The sequence below is a fragment of the Drosophila elegans genome, unplaced genomic scaffold (genome assembly GCF_018152505.1).
Source record: "Drosophila elegans isolate 14027-0461.03 unplaced genomic scaffold, ASM1815250v1 contig_183, whole genome shotgun sequence".
Classification (NCBI taxonomy): domain Eukaryota; kingdom Metazoa; phylum Arthropoda; class Insecta; order Diptera; family Drosophilidae; genus Drosophila; species Drosophila elegans.
Window position 1 is genome coordinate 12,908,445 of NW_024545550.1, and position 18,255 is coordinate 12,926,699.

Sequence of the window (18,255 nt, forward strand, 5' to 3'; positions counted from 1 at the left end):
TGGTTTCTATAAATAAGAAACCGTTTTATTTAAAATGGGAAGGTTAGAAAATTAATAATAAAAAAAAAACACTTTTATCTCTCACTGGAAGAAGTTGAAGTTTTCTAGGATATATTTTTAAAAAAATAATTTAATTATCTCTTTGCCTATTTCTATACCGTCCTTTGTTATGCTTATAATTAAACCAATTTAAAAACATTGTTTGATTTTTCAATATCTTTTTCTGATTAAGGCATTTACGAAACTAATATAGCATTATCATAGTATAATCATCTCCAAGAAAATATAATTACCCTAAGCCATAAATTCCCAGTAATCAGTAGTTTAAAGTCTCCGTTTACATTACGCAACAGTAATTGGCTTCTTTGAATTCCGTCAAAATCTATAATCCTTTTCAACTTGCGTATGTAAAGAATTTATTTGCCAGGTCATTTGATTTCGCACTCAGTCTATTGAATAAGATTCATGAAATTCGTGAAAAAATTCCGCCCACGTGTGAATGTTCAATAGAATGGCATTTCCTTTGCAAGCAATTTTCCCCCGAAAGGAGCCAAATTTCGGAGTGAAAGTACAAAGGCATATCAAAGGTATATTGCTTTGAACTGTCAGCAGTAGTTATTACAATATTAATTACAATTCCCGAATATTTCACTGCCCGTGGGGCCTGGAATAAAAAGAACTGACACTGTAAATCAGTGTACATATGGTTAGTTCTCGACTTGAGAGCCTTTATTGGGCCAACGCCTTAAGGAAATGTTTGCTGGGGAAATATAAATAGCCAATTAAAATGTTGTGCTCGTAATCACAGCTGGAAAGTAGGCAACACTTTGTTTGACTTCTGATTAACAGCTTCCTCGGGGTTTTTCGGAAGGATAAAAGAGGATGGTTGGGGGCAAAAAGAGATACCGCCACGAGGGTTGCTACCATTCCTTAAGGATTGGATAAGGATAAGGATGGGGATGGGGTTTGACAAGCCTTTTAAGACACACCCACACGCGGAGGATGTATAGTATGTATGTGTGTGTGATTTGCATTAATGAGATGCAAATGATTTGTTTATTTTTTTTTGCTGTCAGTTGCCAGCTTCTTTGTGGGCCCGTGTCTTTATTGAAAAGTTCTCGGCTCCTGCTCCGGATGAAATGAGCAAATAATAAGAAAATATTGATAAAGATGTTAATCAAAGGGAGCTCACGTTGCTCATATAGGCAGTCGAGTACTTGCGACATAATAAATATGTATGGTTTTCCGTCCCGTGACGACCGACCATCGGCATCCCTTGATGGGTTCCCCATCCCCATCCCCATTCCCATCTCCTCGAACGGAATGCTCCGGCTGTCACGGCTGTCTGGCCCGGAACGCCGCCACTCCGTCATCGTCGTCGCAGCCGCGATGTGATGTCCCTGCTCCTGCTCCTGTCTCCAGTCGCTCAATGCGCTCAAGTCGGCACATATACGACACAACACGACCCGCTGTTTATTATTGTAAGATACTTGGCTTGCTCACATCAGCGAACCGGAAGAAATGCGCGCTGACAGCACAAGTTGCTACGGAGGAGAAGTAGCAGAAGCAACAGGAGCAACATTCTGGGGCAGGAGCAGAAGGGAGCCTCTCAGACGATTTGCATTGTTTTATTTACATATTCTTTCAAACAACTTTCGGAGGAGCGCAGAGTAACTTAGCTAAAGCCATCGATGCACACGGCTCTAAGCTATTTGTCAAAAATTCGAGTTCAGAATTACACTTTAAGATTATCAATCATTGGTTAATTTAGGATAATCCCTTTCAACTTGAACTTTCCAATTTTCGAAATTAAACAAATAAAAGATCTCGGCGGGGTATCGACTTAATTCCGCCGACATAGTTCCGCGAAATTACAAACTAAGTTTTAAATGCAGATATTTAGAAAACTGAGCCAGAAGACTTATTTTCAGAAAAAAAACCATTGCAGAAAAGTAATCAAAAACCTACAGTTCTAAATCCATAACTTTTCTTTCAAGCATGCAATTTCGCAGTGGTATATCTTAAAAGTCTTGTGGCTTAGTTCTCTAAAAATCTGCATTTAAAACTTGGGTAGTAATTCCGGGTCGATTTTTTGACATTTTTATGATGTAACCCCTTTCTAAATCTCTGAAAAAATCGTCCTTGCAGAAAAGTGACCAAAAACCTACAGTTCTAAATCCATAACTTTTCTTTCTGGCTCCCGATTTCAAAGTGGCATATCTTCAAAGACGTGTGGCCTAGTTTTCTAAAAATTTGCATTTAAATTTAGTTTTGAAATTTTGAGTTGTTCTTTTTACGATATAACTCCTTAATTAATTTCCGAAAATAAGCATTGAAGAAAAGTCACCAAAAACCTACAGTTCTAAATCCATAACTTCTCTTTCAGGCTTCCGATTGGAAAGTGGTATATCTTAAAAGTCTTCTGGCTTAGTTCTCTAAAAATCTGCATTTAAAACTTGGGTAGTAATTTCGGGTCGAGTTTTTGACATTTTTATGATGTAACCCCTTTCTAAATCTCTGAAAAAATCATCCTTGCAGAAAAGTGACCAAAAACCTACAGTTCTAAATCCATAACTTTTTTTTCAGGCTTCCGATTTCAAAGTGGCATATCTTTAAAGGGTTGTGGCGTAAGCCTCTAACAATCTGCATTTAAATTTAGTTTTGAAATTTTGAGTCGTTCTTTTTACGATATAACTCCTGAATTAATATCCGAAAACAAACATTGCAGAAAAGTGACCAAAAACCTACAATTCTAAATCCATAACTAAGCTTGCAAGCATGCAATAAAAAAATGTCTTCTGGATTAGTTCCTTAAGTTTGTGAGACAAATTTGCCTTCGCAGCATTGCCCTTCTTTTAAAGATTTTTTTGGAAGCACTCCAAAGCACTCCAAAGCACCAAATCTATAGAAATTCATCCCTGACTTGCACGCATTCAAATCTATATCCGTGAAATATCTATCACATGACTACCCCGAATTGGTTCCGCTCAGTTTATCTATGAAACAGAAATATGCAAATTAAGCCTCAACTTTTGATGGACCATAATTTGTTTGTGTTCCAGTCAAATTAAATTGCCGGAGAGGGCCATTAACATTTATGTAAATCACAAATTCCATTTTCCGATTCATAAGAACGTCCAGCTGGAGTGGTTCACCCCCAAAAATCACAAGTTTCTACTTGATTTATGTCGTATATATTTATACACATTTAGAAATAACATTTTTAAGCAATAGCAAATAGTCATAGCTTCTAGTATTAGTTTAGTGTGTAAAGTTAAGAGTTATAAACCGTTCTCGAACTTTGATTTCGACCTCCATTGCTTATTGAATAGTTCGACACAATCACTCAATCTCAGATCAGAATCAGGATCAGGATCAAATACAAATACCATGTACAAAGTAGGAGTTTACTTAACACAGAAGCGAAAACAACAAAAATACAAAAATTAATGTCTCAGTTAATTGAATCGACTCAATAGTCGGCCGATTATGATTATTGTGATATTTTTGTTCAAGCATTCAACGTTATTTATTCATGAATATTCACAGTGTGTTTCTTTGTGATGCCTTTTTTCGGTTTTTTAAATAATGATCTCAGACAAACAAAATATATTACAATTGACAATGCTGTGGCATTCCATAAAGTCAACGCAAAGAGTTTGGGCAAACAGCAGCAGCAGCAGCAGCGGCAAACAGCAGTAAAGGCCGGAAAGGCTTACGGCTGTTTGTCCGAGCGGTTTTTAGGGCGGGGTTCTAGGTTTCCAGGGTTCTATCTGGGGCTTTCTCTGCTAGCGGCAGCACGAAAGTTAATTAAAAATGTTCAGCGCATTTTTCTCAATAAAGGGGCAAACAAAGATGGGCAAAAAAAGTGAAGTTTTAAAAAGCGACTAGCTTGTGTTGAGTGTGTGTGTGTGTGCATGTATCCATGTTCATGTGTTGCGGCTTCTCACGTATTTGGCTAATTAAAAAGGCGTGCAACATTATTAATATATATCCTGACTTTTGCCTGCAGGTGCAAGCAGGTCAACTACGCGTTTCCGTTTCCGTTTCGTTTCTCCGTATCATATCGTTTCTCGTTTTCAGTCCGAGCTCAAGCACGTTCTCACACACTCCCGTGTCCCCCACTCGGGACCTCTGTATCCACACTCATTCATTCACCCACCCATCCATCCATCCATTCATCCCACCCCTTGCACACACATTTGAGCCGAAGTGGGGGCGTAGTGAGTGAGTCGTTGGTTGATCTGCGGACATAAGTACACCAGACAAATTATCTAAAATTTACTAGCTCTTTTATGTATAACATCTTGTTTTGTGGGTAGCTTTTTTCGGCATGGTTGGGTTGCTTTAGGGTTTTGGGGGCTCGCCACTAATGCCTATGGCCTATTCTGCGGATGTTGCTGCTGCTGCTGATTCTGCTGCTGCTGCTGCTGCTGCTGTTGTCACTTGGTTTGATGTATGTTGTGAAGTTTTCATTAGCCGCTGCTCCTCCTGTGCCTTGTGGTTTGCGCCAACATTGAGTTGGCAATTTGCTGCTGACGTTGGGCTGTCGCCTTCTATAAAATCAACTGTTTGCCTGTCATCCATCATTGGCCTGGCTGCTCCAGCTCCTCCTGCTGCTCCCGCTCCTCCTCGCTCAGAGGTTTGTTTTGACGTGGCAGCTGCTGATGCTGCTGCTGTTGCTGCTGTCGCGGGCTCGTCCGGTTTGTTTTTCTGCCCCTGATGCTGCTGGTCATTCATAATGCTGTGAGCTTGTAGTGGGCAGCTTTGCTTTTCACCTGGTGCGGATGGCAAAGCCCCCCCCTCCGCTTTCAGCAACTCTGGCAAATTATTTTCTAATTGCCTCGCCTTTGGCTGAGTCTGATGGACATCATGGACATCATGGACGTGGGTGTGAATCAGGGTCTGATGCGGATGAGGATGAGGATGTGGATGCTGGAAGGACGCTGCAACAGTAGTTGTTTCATCCGACATATTTATAATATCCGCCGCAACGGAATTTGGATTTTCCAGCGTCTTGGTCACGCCCACAGCTGGCCGCCCCCCATCCGGCAGCTTTTCCTGCTGAACCACCTCCTCCTGGCTGGGCTTGTCTTGAGCTGTTTCCGCTCCTCCGGCGGCTGCTGCATCATTTATGCCCGATGTTGTCGGCTGCTTGCGTCCCTGATTTGTTTCGACATCTGAAATATGCAGAGAATTTGAAGGCAGAGTGAAAATAAAACAGGAAATGACAAGCGAAACATTTACAGTGAATATTTGCCAGCGAATTGAGAAATAATTTCATGCATATTACGATTATTGTATACAGACAGGCAGACGCAGACAGACGTTAAGAAGAGCTTTGCTCTGGTTCACTCTGGCCATTGAGTGGGCTACGAAATTGAGGGTTCCTTGGGTACCCTGCTCCACTAACTCCTTCCCCCGACAATCCTCCATTGGCATTGGCATTGGCATTTATTGCCACTGAATCTGTTATTTGCTTATTTGTATTGCTTGTTCGGTTGTTGGTTGTTCGGTTGTTGGTTGTTACCGACTCACACACGCGGGTCCGCAGGCGAAAGGGATTTCCCGTTTGTCGAGTGGAATTCAAATTTGAATTTATCTTCCAAACGATTTCACCCACAGCCAAAAAGGACTTCGTGGCAACGAAAAAAAGTATGTGAGCTATCAGTACTAGTCGAATTTTAGGTGTTCTACAAACACACTTTGCTAAAATGAACTATATTTTTGGGGCTGCAAGCATTACTTAAATTACCAAATAATTAATAATGTGGCAAAAGTTAATTTTTATTGTTATACATTTTTAAGGAAGTAAACAATAAAAGAAACCTTTACTTTTGTTTAACCGGCAAAACTATTTGAACCTTTGCTATTCTTCTACACTTTCTCTTCTTAAAATTACGAACTCATGTGCTTTATACTACTTTATATTTAACTAATTGCTTTTGGCTGTCGAAAGATAATTGCAATTAAAAGCACATCACCATTTCATCATATCTAAACTCGTTTTTCACGTGAATAAAGGCGGGTAAAAAAAGAACTCTTCCGGCTTATATAAATATAGTCCTTTGACGGCCAGCCTTTGGCACAAGTATTACGTCCACTGAAAGGGTATGCAAATGGCTGCCGCAAAAGTTAAGAGTTTAAGCCCTCAATGCGAAAGGCAATGAAGTGTGCCGGCCCCACTCAATTAAGGCGAGGGAATGTCGCCAAAGCTTACCTGCTGTTGGCGTTGTTGCTGCTGCTGATGCTGCTGCTGCTGCTGCTGATGTTGCTCCTGTTGCTGTAGTTGCAACATCGCCGCTGGTGGGTTCATCAGTGGCCGGATTGCCGCCCCTTTGGACCGCCCCGGCTGCCGCCATGGCCGCTGCCACCTGATTGCGCAAGCCAGGTATATCAGCCACGTTTATCCGCTGCAGACGCACTTGCATCAGTCGTGCATTGCCGCCGTGTCCCAGGAAGACGCGACGCACGGTGGCGAACTGCTCGCGCCCCTGCAGCCACTGGCCCACCACGGGCAGTCTCCTCAGGTTGGCCAAGGCCACGCCCACGGCGGCAGTGGCTCCCGGCGCTGCTCGCTGCTGCTCCGGATGTGGGTCCTGTTGCTGCTGCTGCTGCTGCTGCTGCTGCTGCTGCTCCTGTCGCTGGGCTGCCAGTTGCCCAAAGAGACGAGTCACTATGAGGCGGGCACGTTGCATGGCCGCCTGCTGGCCAACGGCTGGCCCAGCTCCCCCTCCTACTCCTCCTCCTGGTTCTCCACCAGCCGCTGCTGCGTCTGCTCCTCCCGCGGCAGCTGCTGCTGCTGCTGCTCCTTGGTTGCGTGTGACGATGAAGACCTGGTGCTGGGCCATGATGGCGGGCAGCTCGTAGCGGTGGAAGAAGAACACCATCGAGTGCTGTGAAAGGGTAGAAGGCAAAGGGAACGAGCCTCAGACAGATATGTGGAGCACATGGGATGGGAGGTTATGCCACGGTCGCCGTGCACGTGAGCCGGGGTTCGCTGCTGCACGTGAGGCCCTGCCTCTGGATGGAAACAATGCCACAATGGAGACTGGCGAACGGCGAACGGAGACTGGCAATTTGTCATGCACTTGACAGGCGTAAACATGGCCGGAGTTCGTTTCCATCATTGTCGCAGGGCCGAGTTGCATAACGCATTCATTACTCGCCATGGTTACGCCATGTGGCTGCCACCCATACTCACCTGGGTGAAGAGGTACGAGGAGAGCAGCGCCAGAGTCCTGTATTGTCCACTGAAGCGGTAGTGATACGCATAGAACGCAAAATGGTACAGGTAGAAGAATCTGCAAGCAAATGGACAAAAAGGGTTAGTGCCAGGCTACAAAACAATTGAAAACCTGCGGGATGCCACATTCTATGCAGCGTCAATAGTTGGTCGGCAGAATAAAGCTTCCTTTTAATTCACCTTAAATATAATGACTTCTAAAGGATAAACCATTCATTCAATAAATGGTCAACGAAGGCATTTAGGAGTCTTGAAACTATTTGTAAAGGGGTGTATGTTTGGGAACACCTTTTAAAGTTAAAAAAACTCCCTCTAAAAGTGAACTTACACAATAATCTAAGCTGTAAAAATGTGTTAAATTAAAAAGGTGTTTTGGAGCAAATAAGTTATTTAAAGTATTTTAAAACAACAAGTTGAAACTGTTTTGCAATAAGACAAAGGCACTTCTACAACTTTTAAAAACAGTTTACAATTACAATTTGCAGCTTATCAAATCACGGTTAAAATAGAGTCTCAGTAAGTAAAACATTTAGCCCATTTAAGTTGTGTGAAATGTGTCAAGCACTTAAGGAAATCGAGAACCAATCCTGGACTGCTGTTTTAAAGCTGCCAAAAATCGTGTCTAAGGCCTCGAGAACCCTCATCAAAAACTGGCGATCGACGGGGCTGATGGGTTGATGTTTTGTGGGCGGGGGAAGCTTGATTACCATTCGACAACGTTGTATTTAGCTGCCAGAAATAAAAAGCGAAAACATATTGGTTTCTGTTTTTCTATTTTTCCCGCCACCTTCTTGAAGCTTTCACTTCGTATTTGTATACCCTTGCAGAGAGTATAACGATTTCAATCAAAAGTTTGTCTTGAAAGTCTTCTTTCTATTGCAGGTTTTATATAATTCGAAGTGGGGCGGATCGGACGACTATATCATATAGCTACCATAGAAACAATAAATTAAATTAAAATTAAAATTATAATATATATTTGTAATAAGAAATCGGAGTTAAAGTTATAGTTTACTATTTTAGAATAAATGAAATACAAATTATACATTTGTTATTTTTAAATTCATCCGAAAATACTCTAAGATAAACTGATAATATAATAAACCATTTTGGTTGTAATTATTTAAAAATAAGACAACAATATGTTATCGCTGCCATAAGATCGGAAAATTCACTGTTGCATACGTTTAGACCCCTAGTTATGTTTTTTTATAGCATATATTGTTTTTGTAATAGCTGCAAGGGTATATAATATTTGACTTGCCGAAGCTAGCTTCTTTTCATGTTTTTTGGTGGGCTGAGACTAAGCTGCGGAGAAATGGGTCAGACGTGTGGTGCTGGCCGAAGAGGGAGGATGAGGAACGACCCTGGGAGCACGGGCCATGACATAAGAGCACCAAGCACCAAGCTCCAAGTAACAAGTAACAGTAGCCGAGGCGGACAAATATCAAAACTGCCAAGACAACAGCCGTGGCGGCTCTAGAAACGGAAACAACAATGGCCAAGGGAGGGAAAAACAGGGAGCAGTAAAAACACTCAAGAGGATTTAATAATATAAATAATTGCTGGCGCTGTTAGCTGAATTGTTGCTGGCCAAAGACAACAAATAAAAAACACAATGGATGGCCGTCCTAACAACAATAACAGAGGCAACAATAATGACAACGAAGGCGACTCATTGATAAGCAATGGACGAGCGGGCAAACAGCTTGACAACCGGACTGAAGACTGAACGCTGAACACTGAACGCTGAAGACCTTTGGCGTGGCCGGCGGAATTCAACTTTAATTTATTTTTACAGCCAATGGGGGGGTGTGCCATGTGCTATATGCTCTGTGCTATGGGTTACGGGATATGGGATATGGGATATGGGATATGAATCGGGTTTTGGGGCATGGCCATGATTGAGTTATGTTATTGAATTTAATTCGAGTTGATTGTGTGCCCACACAAACAAACAGACCCCCAAGTATCGACCATCAATATCAACAGCGACAAATGAAGACACACGACTCTTATTTAGCAAGCCTTTCCAGGGCATTGCGCAAGCAGAGGAGCGTTGAGCATTATGGACACATGCACAGACACAGACACATACACAAGCCAAACGCTTGCCAGCAATTTCCTCAATTTCCCCCGCTCCCCTACACATTGGCACACAGGACTCAAGTCCTCCAATCGTCGAATCCTCGGGAAAAGGAAGTGCGGACTGCAGACACGTAGACAACACTTATCGCCCGTTCGTTTCCGTTTCATTCGCTTTCCTAATGTAGCGTAGCGTTGACAAGCAGCAACGCCTTGTCCCCGCTTCCGTTCCTTACCCTTTCCCCTTCCCCTTTCCCTTTACTTTGCCCCGGCACTCTTACCCTTTCCCTGAGGCAGCTCCTCCACATCCCACTTGCATCTCAATGGGGAAGGGCCACAGTGCTCTTAAATCAGTCATGTTTTGTTACACAAATATTCAAAATCTTTTGGCGGACAGCTTCTGTAAGCGGACAACTTCCCAAAACGGACAAAATGATGTTTTCTTGGAAATTAAACAGGGTTTTCAAAATATTGTATTTCTTGAGAACAAGTTAATAAGCCAAAAGTTTTGTCTGTGCGGTCCAATCAATCTGCTTTCAAAAGCTAAGAGGTTTTTGGTGCAAAGAACATAAACAAAGTTTAATGCAAATTTAGTTGGAAGTTAACGAACAATAAAGCAAACTTAAAATAAAGAAGGGACATTGCACTAATTATTTGCTGGATGTTTCAAGGTAAATAAAGCCAACGGGTGTATACTTATTTAATTAATACATTAATCATTCCGCTTTTGTCGTTTGTAAATATTTTTTTGCCTTGTATGCAAAATGAGTGTTGATAATAGAATGAATTGAATTTGAGATTGAAGCTTAATTAAATACATAATAAAATAACTCGAAATGTAGTGAATTGCCGATTTATGGAATTAAGTTTATTTAACTGTTTGCTGAGAAAATCTCTTTCGAACTTGTTTCTAGAGTCTATTCTATTTGAATTTGTTTTTTTTTTTCAAACTCAATATATTCAATCCTGCTTCAAGTTGCACATCTCCATTTCTACACAACTCTCGCATTGCAATGGGAGTCAATCAGTTTGCGGCCATCATCGACCAATGTGCGACGTGGCAGGACGGATGTGCGCCAGGCAAATACTGTTCGCCTTCATATCCTTCCAACCCGGAACGGAAGTGGGCGTGGGAAGGGGCGGCAAAGGGATGGCAAATAGGACAACTGTTGCATGTGCCTGGTTAGGAAAAGGGCTTGGAGTGCGAGTGTGAGTGCGAGTGCGAGTGGGAGTCTTGTTTTGAGTCGGAGCGTGGTTAAGTAAGCACCTCGGCTCAACCTGGTGGCAAGTGTGAAACGTGTCAGTTCCGTCGGTTGTCTGTTGTCGGCGGTTCCTCCAGCAACGATGATCCGATCTGCGTCATAAGTGTTTATTTGTTGCATGCAAACAGGGCGGAAGAAGTGGGGGTGTTCGTAATAGTTAAAGTGCTCAATGAGCTTGTAAGCTCTCCTGCTGGTATGGCTGCTTTTAATAGCATTTGCATACATGGCTCGGAATATCTTTCCACCGGGGCACCTAAGCACCAGTATCCAGTATTCCAGCTGATGCAAAAGGTGGGTTCAATATGGGTACGATTTGGAGATAGAGTAAGAGATACTGCTGCTCCTGCTGGTGAATGCAACTCGAAACTTAATTGAAATTTCACAAAAACTGAAGTATTTGCCCGGCAAACACTCGGTGGTGCCCCGCTCTCAGTTAAATGCGTGAAAACGACCCATTTTCATGCATAAATTGGAACAGAGTTGTCGCATATGCAAACAGTAGACAAAGGCACGTTGCGCATACGCCATGTTAACAAACAAAACAAGCTGAAACTGAAACAAACAGAGCACACAAGCAGACACACACTCGCACACATACATGCTAACAACAATGAAGCGATTTTGCCTCGTTATGAACACTCATCAACTGCACCTTTGAACAGCACCCACACAGCAAGTATACGCCCCGTCACCCCGGCCACCCATTTACCACCCATTCACCCCTCAAATCACCCCCTTTGAGCCACTTCTGTTGATGGGGGGTCGCCGGCCGCGCGGTCGGACAAAAGTTATGGCAGAAAAACAAACTTGACGCAATTATACTTTGCGTAACATGATCTCAATCAACACGAAAACAGCCAAAGGAGTGCAAAGCGAATGGAAAATGCCTGCCCATTCTGTTCCCTAACCCAGTTTTCCCACCACCCAACACCGACCACCCACACCCACACCAACACCCACATCCACACCCACTTTTCCGGGTACTCCTCACCATGGTTGCCAATGCCGTTGACGTTGAGGCTAACCCGCCGACACCGTGGCCACCTTTTGAGACCGAGCAGCGGCAACAATGGCTGGCTGAATATATATGTTATATGGTCCCTACCTATCCTATACCTATAGCTTTAGCTATATATATTTATATATATAGTCGCTATGTTTGTTAGCGTAACAAGCGTGTAAACAACAGGACGAAAGCGGAGTCGAAGGCGGCTACTTGTAACAGAACCGAACTGAACCCCTTCCTTGCCAACCACTTTGGCATTTGCTCTTTGAAGCCCTGGGTCCTCAGCTTCCTCGCCAGCTTCTCGGCGCGACAAACAATCTGCGCAAGACTCCACTCAGAAAAAAAAACACCGTCTTCAAATTAAGTACGATCATAATTGATTCTTGTTTTTAAAAATGTTTGTTCTTTTCGTACTTAAATCAGGAGAACTTCTCTATATCATAAATAAACTTTAAATAAGTTTGAGGTAGGATAGTAAAAACAGTTCCTAGAGATACAAAAAAATTCCTAAATAAAGTACTTTTTTGTTCATTAATAAAAACCGACAGAAAATAACTATGTATACTAAACTATAAGTAGTTATTAAAGCATATTTTTTGCATTTAAAACAAGTTTGTTTTTGATTTAGGAATACTTTATATCTAATAAAAATATTTTTAGCTTTGTTTAAGTAGCATTCTTTATTTAATTTAATGATTTTGTTATAAACTTTCTTAAAGCAATTGCTAAAATGTCTTGCAAAATAAAATTCGGACTAAAATGAGCACATTTCGAACTCGAATCCCCTTCCAGCCTATTATTGGGAATATCAAGTTCTTGAAATAAGAAATTCTGATGAAACTTGTCTCCTCTTCAAGCTTTTGCTTAAACCAAGCGCGGAATTCTTGGTTTTTTCCCTGAGTGTCGGGATTTGAGGAGCAAAGGGAGGAGCAGGGGGGAAGTTGAGGGGGGAGGGCCGGCAGGCAGGTGTTTCTTTTAGCTTTTCCTGTGCGTTTGCAGCTCATTTAATACGTGTCGTCTGCCCGTGCCTGGCAACCAGATTTAAGCACAAAAGAAGCATTACGCGCCGCAAGAAGCCACAGGGCAAAATAAGAAGCTGGTCCGGAGTGAAAGGGCTGAGGATGGGGCTAAGAAGTCGGGTGTGTGGGGCTTATTATACTCCTGCTCCGCGAATTTATATACGCGTGTAGTTGGGGGGAAAGGAAAGTCGGGCGGCCTCGTTAAACGGCGATTAAGACCAGCCGAGGCAGCCGCTCCTTTGATGACTTTAAAGTCCCTTAAAAGTCAATTAGAATGAATTGAAGGCAATTGACAGGAAGTTCAGAAGGTTAGTTGGCTGGATGAAGCTTTGTTGCCACTTGACAGTTTTAAGCTTTCAGTTTTTAGCTTCCAGCTTCCAACTTCCAGCTGCCGTCTGCAATTGCCTTTTGCCTTTTGCCATTTGCCATTTGCAATTCACGTTGATTGCAACTTTTAGCAAAGTTTAAGTACACAAATTAGTCTATGCAATGAAATTAATACCATTTGGCGGACGGCGGACGACGGACGGCGGATGGTGACTGGAGTTTGTTGGGTTGCAAGCTAAAAACGAAAAGCGCCGCCAGCTTGTTTGTCTTGTATGCTAACTTCAATGCCAGCCGGTTCGGCCTTAGCTGCCTCTGACTTGCCTGCCTTCGACAGACCAAGTTAACCGCAAAAACCGGCGAGCAAATACGGAAGCAGGAGCAGAGGGATCAGAGGGAGAGTGGGCCCCAGGAAGGCAGGCAGGAAGGCAGGAAGGAAGTCAGGAAGGAAGCAGAAGAACAAGCAATCCCGGCCCTGTAACCCATAACCGCAGGACCAACAACAGCGGCGCCAGCAAGAACAAGAAAAATCGTCTAATTGGCAATGCCGAAGTTTTGAATACCCTGGCAAATAGTATGTCCTCAAGGACAATACGTCAAGGTGTGTTAGCTTTTGGCAAACTTGATTTCAATTTGATTATAAACTGATATAATGGTGTAAAATATTAAATATTATTTATTTTATTTTATTATTATTAATTTTACTTCAAGTTAAATAAATCTGTTTTTTATTATTTCCCAAAGGGCTTTTAGCTTTCGTTTTCTCAATTAAAGTCTTACTTTTAGGTTATCATGAAGAAATTAAAATCCTTTATAGTTATATTAGTAATCAATCGAGTTTTACCAGCAGTTAACTTAAACTAATTAATTTAACGTTTTATTAGTGCAATAAATAAGATAAATATATATTTATTTTGATTGGACGATTCGATTATTAACAAAAAACCTTTTTTAAAGGTAAATTCTTAGGTTATACATTGTATTTATTAAATGCCAAAATATTTTATGGGCTTCTAGCTATAAAATTCCATTTGTTTTCCCATTTTAAAATTTCAGTTTGAGTTTATCTTGGAAACAAAAAACGGACTAAGTTTTTTTACTTTTAGAAACAATTGAGTTTAACTTTAAGCAAACTGAATTAAATTTGTTGAGCTAATGAAGCTGATTATAATTTAAATATAATGAAATGCGATAATAAATAAACATATTATTTCACAGGACAAATCCTCTTGTTTAGAATTAAACAACCCTCTGCTAGGGTATAAAAATAGAGCTCCGGAAACCCCTTTCACCGCTTGGGGCAGTCAATAACAGCAAAATTAAACCGTAGGAAAGCACACACACACACTCCACACTCCGCACACCATCCAAAAACACCCTCCAGACACACAAAACACTCACAAACATGCATTTATGGTTCCGGTGGAGCGTCCTGGCCATATGGCATATGGATATGGATGCGTGGGGCTCCTGCGCTGAATTAATTTCACTTAAAGCCAGGACCAAGCAGCTGCCCAAAGACGGAAGCACTTGGACTTGGACTTGGACTTAGACGCATACCCATGCCCATGCCCATGCTCATGCCCATGCCCAATCAATATACTCTCTGGCTACTGTACTGTTTGCCATTCAATTGCACAGAAAAGGATTCGCACAGGAACATTGCAATTGGATATTTTTTCATTCAAAAGTTTTGCAGAAAAGTTTGACAATCTGGGCGGGCAAATGATGAGTTATGCGAAACTCCAAGGGGCAGCAGACACAAAAGATATTTCTTTTGGCCAGGTGCACATCATCACAGCCTCGCAACCTCACAACCTCACAACCTCACAGATTACTAGCTCGAGAGCTAGGGAAACTATCAAAGGAATCTGGACAACCTTTATATCAGCACTGGGCATATTTGAGAGTCAAAGATGCCTTATGCGTACCTCTCGCAAATTTCTAATTTGTGGCCGCACACTGAGCGAAATCAGGCAGCATTCCTGTTGCCTTAACAGCTGCCATTTTGTAAGGATTCCCTAACAAGCTCTGCGCAAACAAGCCGGCCACATTTAAAATCATTCGCGGCCATGAATCTTTAATGAATATAAATACGACAAGTGGTCCTCGACGAGGCGAGACTTGCCCACTTGTCCCATTTTCGGAGCACTGATAGCCTTTTAATTCGGCGCAAATTACGCAAAATCAACACCGCAAGGCGGCGCGGAAAGTGATTGGGGATGGATGCATGCACATGAATTCATAATCAAGGCGTGCGGACCTTGGCCCTCGCTAAAAAGGGAATTTTCGAGTGTCTTTTTGAATTATTGATGGTCCGCCGTTCAGCGCATCGTGCAAATTGATGTCCGGAAAAGTTGCCAAAAAAAAAAGAAATAACGAAAAAAAAAGAAGAAAATAATTTCTTGCGGCGGCCGCTCTCAATTATGCAAAGTGCGCGTAATAAACCGCAAAGTAGCTCCATTTCTGGGGAGGATGGGGTTGTCCGCTGCTCCTGACGTGCGTGGTCATTAATGTCGATCGAACGGGAATGAGCGGCTCTAAATTTCCGCCGCCTTTTTCTTCGCATTTCCCCTTTTTTTTTGTTTTTTGTTGTGAGCCAGCGAGGAGGAGTTTATTTAAATGTTTGCTAATGGTGCGGCCCAGTTGTTGGTTGGGAGCTATACGCTGATGATGGCTTTAGTATGGAGAACTGCCGCTTGGGTTACGCTTGTTGACTTAAGTGATGAAATTCTCTGTTTGCCGGTGTCTGTGTGTGAGTGGATGAGTGGGTGTTTGGGTGTTTGAAAGGAAGGAAGGAGCACCCCCTTTCGACGACCAAAGGGGTGGCCACTGGTCGATTTGTTCTGGCCCCGGGGGAGGCTTGCGCAAGCCAAGTTAATTTTCAAATAACAACCGGAACGCCAGCGGTTGGACTGGGCGACTAGGAGTGCAAAATATCCGCACCCGAACCCGGACCCGCAGACCAAAGAGAAGGAAAATATGCGAGCGAACCGAACGAAATGAACTGTTAAGTGCTGGCCACGGAGGTGGGAAACGGGAAATGGGAGGGCCAAGATGCTATTATCTATGGCCGGACAGCGGCAGCATAGATGCTGGAAAGGATTGCAGACTTAATGTAATTGAATTTGTCATTTGCTCGGGACACGGACAATTGCACAGCAAAAAAAAAACAACCAAAATAAACTGGGTTTGGGATATGTTTTAAGAGAGAGTGGCATACGCACCTGAGCCAATGACGCTTGGTGATGCTCGTGTGACAGCAGATGGCATCGTATTGGTCCGCAATCCAGACAATCAGTATGATGTAGAAGGCCGTGGTGGTGTCATTGAAGAACTCCGACATGATGGCTTCCATTCCTGTGTGAGGACGAGGGATACAAGGGTTAATGGCCATGCAAATTACTCAGTCGACGGGGTTGTGTCACACCTACGAGCGCCAAAATGACGGTAAGCAATGGAGCGATGGGAAACCGGGCGGAGACATTGTACTCAAGCATCTGGAGCAAGTCAACTGGAAAGGTAAGATTGCTCTTAAACATCTTTCACATATTTGAAGGGTTATCTGAAGGTTCTACCTATGAAGACAAAGATCTGGTGATGCGAGTAGCGGAGCAGCATGGACACCGAAAACGTCTAAAAAGATAAAAAGGTGTTGCAGTAACTCATAGATCTCTGAGCACCCAGTATACTCACAAACAGCAGCATCACAAAGAAGGCAGCCGGATAGCTGCTCCAGGCAGTCCACCACATGGACACAAAGCGGTAATGCTCCCCGGTGATCACATTGCGCAGGAAGCCCTTGTTCTCCTCCTGCTCGGCAATCGTTCTAACCGAGGCCATCAGCAAGTCATCATAGCTGCAAAATAAAAGGAATTAACAGCTGTAACATATACTAAATGGGTTGTATTACCCCAGCAGACGTTTGAGCAGGTATCGTGTGAGTCCATCCCCAAAACACTTGTCGGTATTGGGATCCAGTTGGACAGTGAGCACGGGTATATGTAAACGCTTTCGAGTGGCTGAAGACAATCGCAGGTGGCCGTACTCCAGCGAATACTCCACAATGTATTGCTCCTCTATAATGTAATCATTTAAATACTAGTCTACACTGATTAAAAGGGTGATAGCCCACCATCATCTTCCTCGTTCTTGAGTTGTATGGCATTGGGATGGTCGTAGGTGTCCAGGATGTTGACGGCATCAAAGTAATAGTACAGGGACTCGTTGCTGTAGGCAAAGGTGGGTCTAACGGGCAGACCCAGCCTGCCCAGGATGGACTCATACCGCTTGAGTCTGTCGTGATTTTCCACAGTTTGCGGGCCAATGCCATAGTAGCTGCAAAGGATTTTGTATAAATCTAAATCCTTCGATAGTAGCGTTATCCAGATGCTTACTAGGAATCCTTTAGAGAGCGCACGATTTGCTGGTCCCGCTTGATGCCCTGCCAAATGGCCCGCTTCTCCTCCAGGTGGGGAATGATCTCCACTCTGCAAATGATTACACTCCATTAGCATTTAGGGGGAAGTTCGAAGGATAATCCCTAACCTGATGACTCCTTCGCGTGGCCAGTTCTGAACCTGCTTTAGACAGGTGCAGGGATTCTTGATGAAGGCGTTGTGCACATAGATGAGCGTGAAGAAGAACAGCAGGGCCTTGGCCAGCAGCAGGAACTCGATGGTCAGCTGCACCTTTCTGCAAGTGGAGAGGGTACACACAGAGTACGGAGATAAGAGCGGATAGATAAGGGGCCAATGACTCTTACCGTGGAACCAACTCCGCATAGGCGGCTGCCGCCCGAAAGTATATGGCATGGAACAGTCGATCCCGCATGTTCATCATGTTGTTCTGCAAGTCAGGGCAAAGAGATAAGGGTGTTATGTGGATAATGGGTACTGAGCATGGGTAATTACCTGGCCACCGCCACCGCCACCGCCACCTAATCCGCCCGGGAGCACCCGATTGCGCCCGTTTCCATTACCCCCGTTGATGTTATTGATTGCGTTGGCCACCGCGATCTCGGCCGCATTCTCCGGCAGCACAGCGGCCATGGCTGGAGTTGAAGGTTGTTACTTCCGCGTCTGGTCAACCGCTCTTCCGCAGTCGCAGTCCGAAAATCCGATCCAATCTTAGAGATCTCTGAGACTGCTGAGAGTTGGCCAAATTCACTTGGCGGTGTTGTTGTTGTGGTCACAGCTTTTCTGCTCACAGTTGTTGTTGTGGTCCGCAGTAGTGGTGGCACACAGGCGATAGCACTATCGATATATCGCAAAAATATTGAAGTCACGACATGGGGAAGAAGTAACAGTTCAG

At 43.3% G+C, this 18,255-nt stretch overlaps 1 protein-coding gene across 1 annotated transcript; it reads right to left on the bottom strand.

Annotated features, from left to right (window-relative positions):
* Positions 1-3,178: 3,178 nt before the first annotated feature.
* On the bottom strand, positions 3,179-18,168 carry LOC108141492 (membralin). The gene is made up of 13 exons (XM_017264909.2): positions 17,856-18,168; positions 17,708-17,790; positions 17,491-17,637; positions 17,340-17,432; positions 17,078-17,280; positions 16,856-17,021; positions 16,639-16,801; positions 16,521-16,578; positions 16,373-16,456; positions 16,170-16,302; positions 7,205-7,304; positions 6,221-6,896; positions 3,179-5,180 (listed from the first exon to the last, which is right to left on the bottom strand). Exons 1-13 carry the CDS (start codon positions 17,991-17,993, stop codon positions 4,384-4,386), a joined length of 2,841 nt encoding a protein of 946 aa, XP_017120398.1. The 5' UTR covers positions 17,994-18,168; the 3' UTR covers positions 3,179-4,383.
* Positions 18,169-18,255: the final 87 nt, after the last annotated feature.

Bases quoted from the DNA above. Each gene is read 5' to 3' on its own strand.
- LOC108141492 (XM_017264909.2), bottom strand. From the start codon at position 17,993: ATGGCCGCTGTGCTGCCGGAGAATGCGGCCGAGATCGCGGTGGCCAAC. The intron at 16,457-16,520 runs GTAGAACCTTCA...TTACCTTTCCAG, and splicing joins CCAGATCTTTGTCTTCATAG to TTGACTTGCTCCAGATGCTT. The intron at 16,303-16,372 runs GTGTGACACAAC...GTCCTCACACAG, and splicing joins CGTCATTTTGGCGCTCGTAG to GAATGGAAGCCATCATGTCG.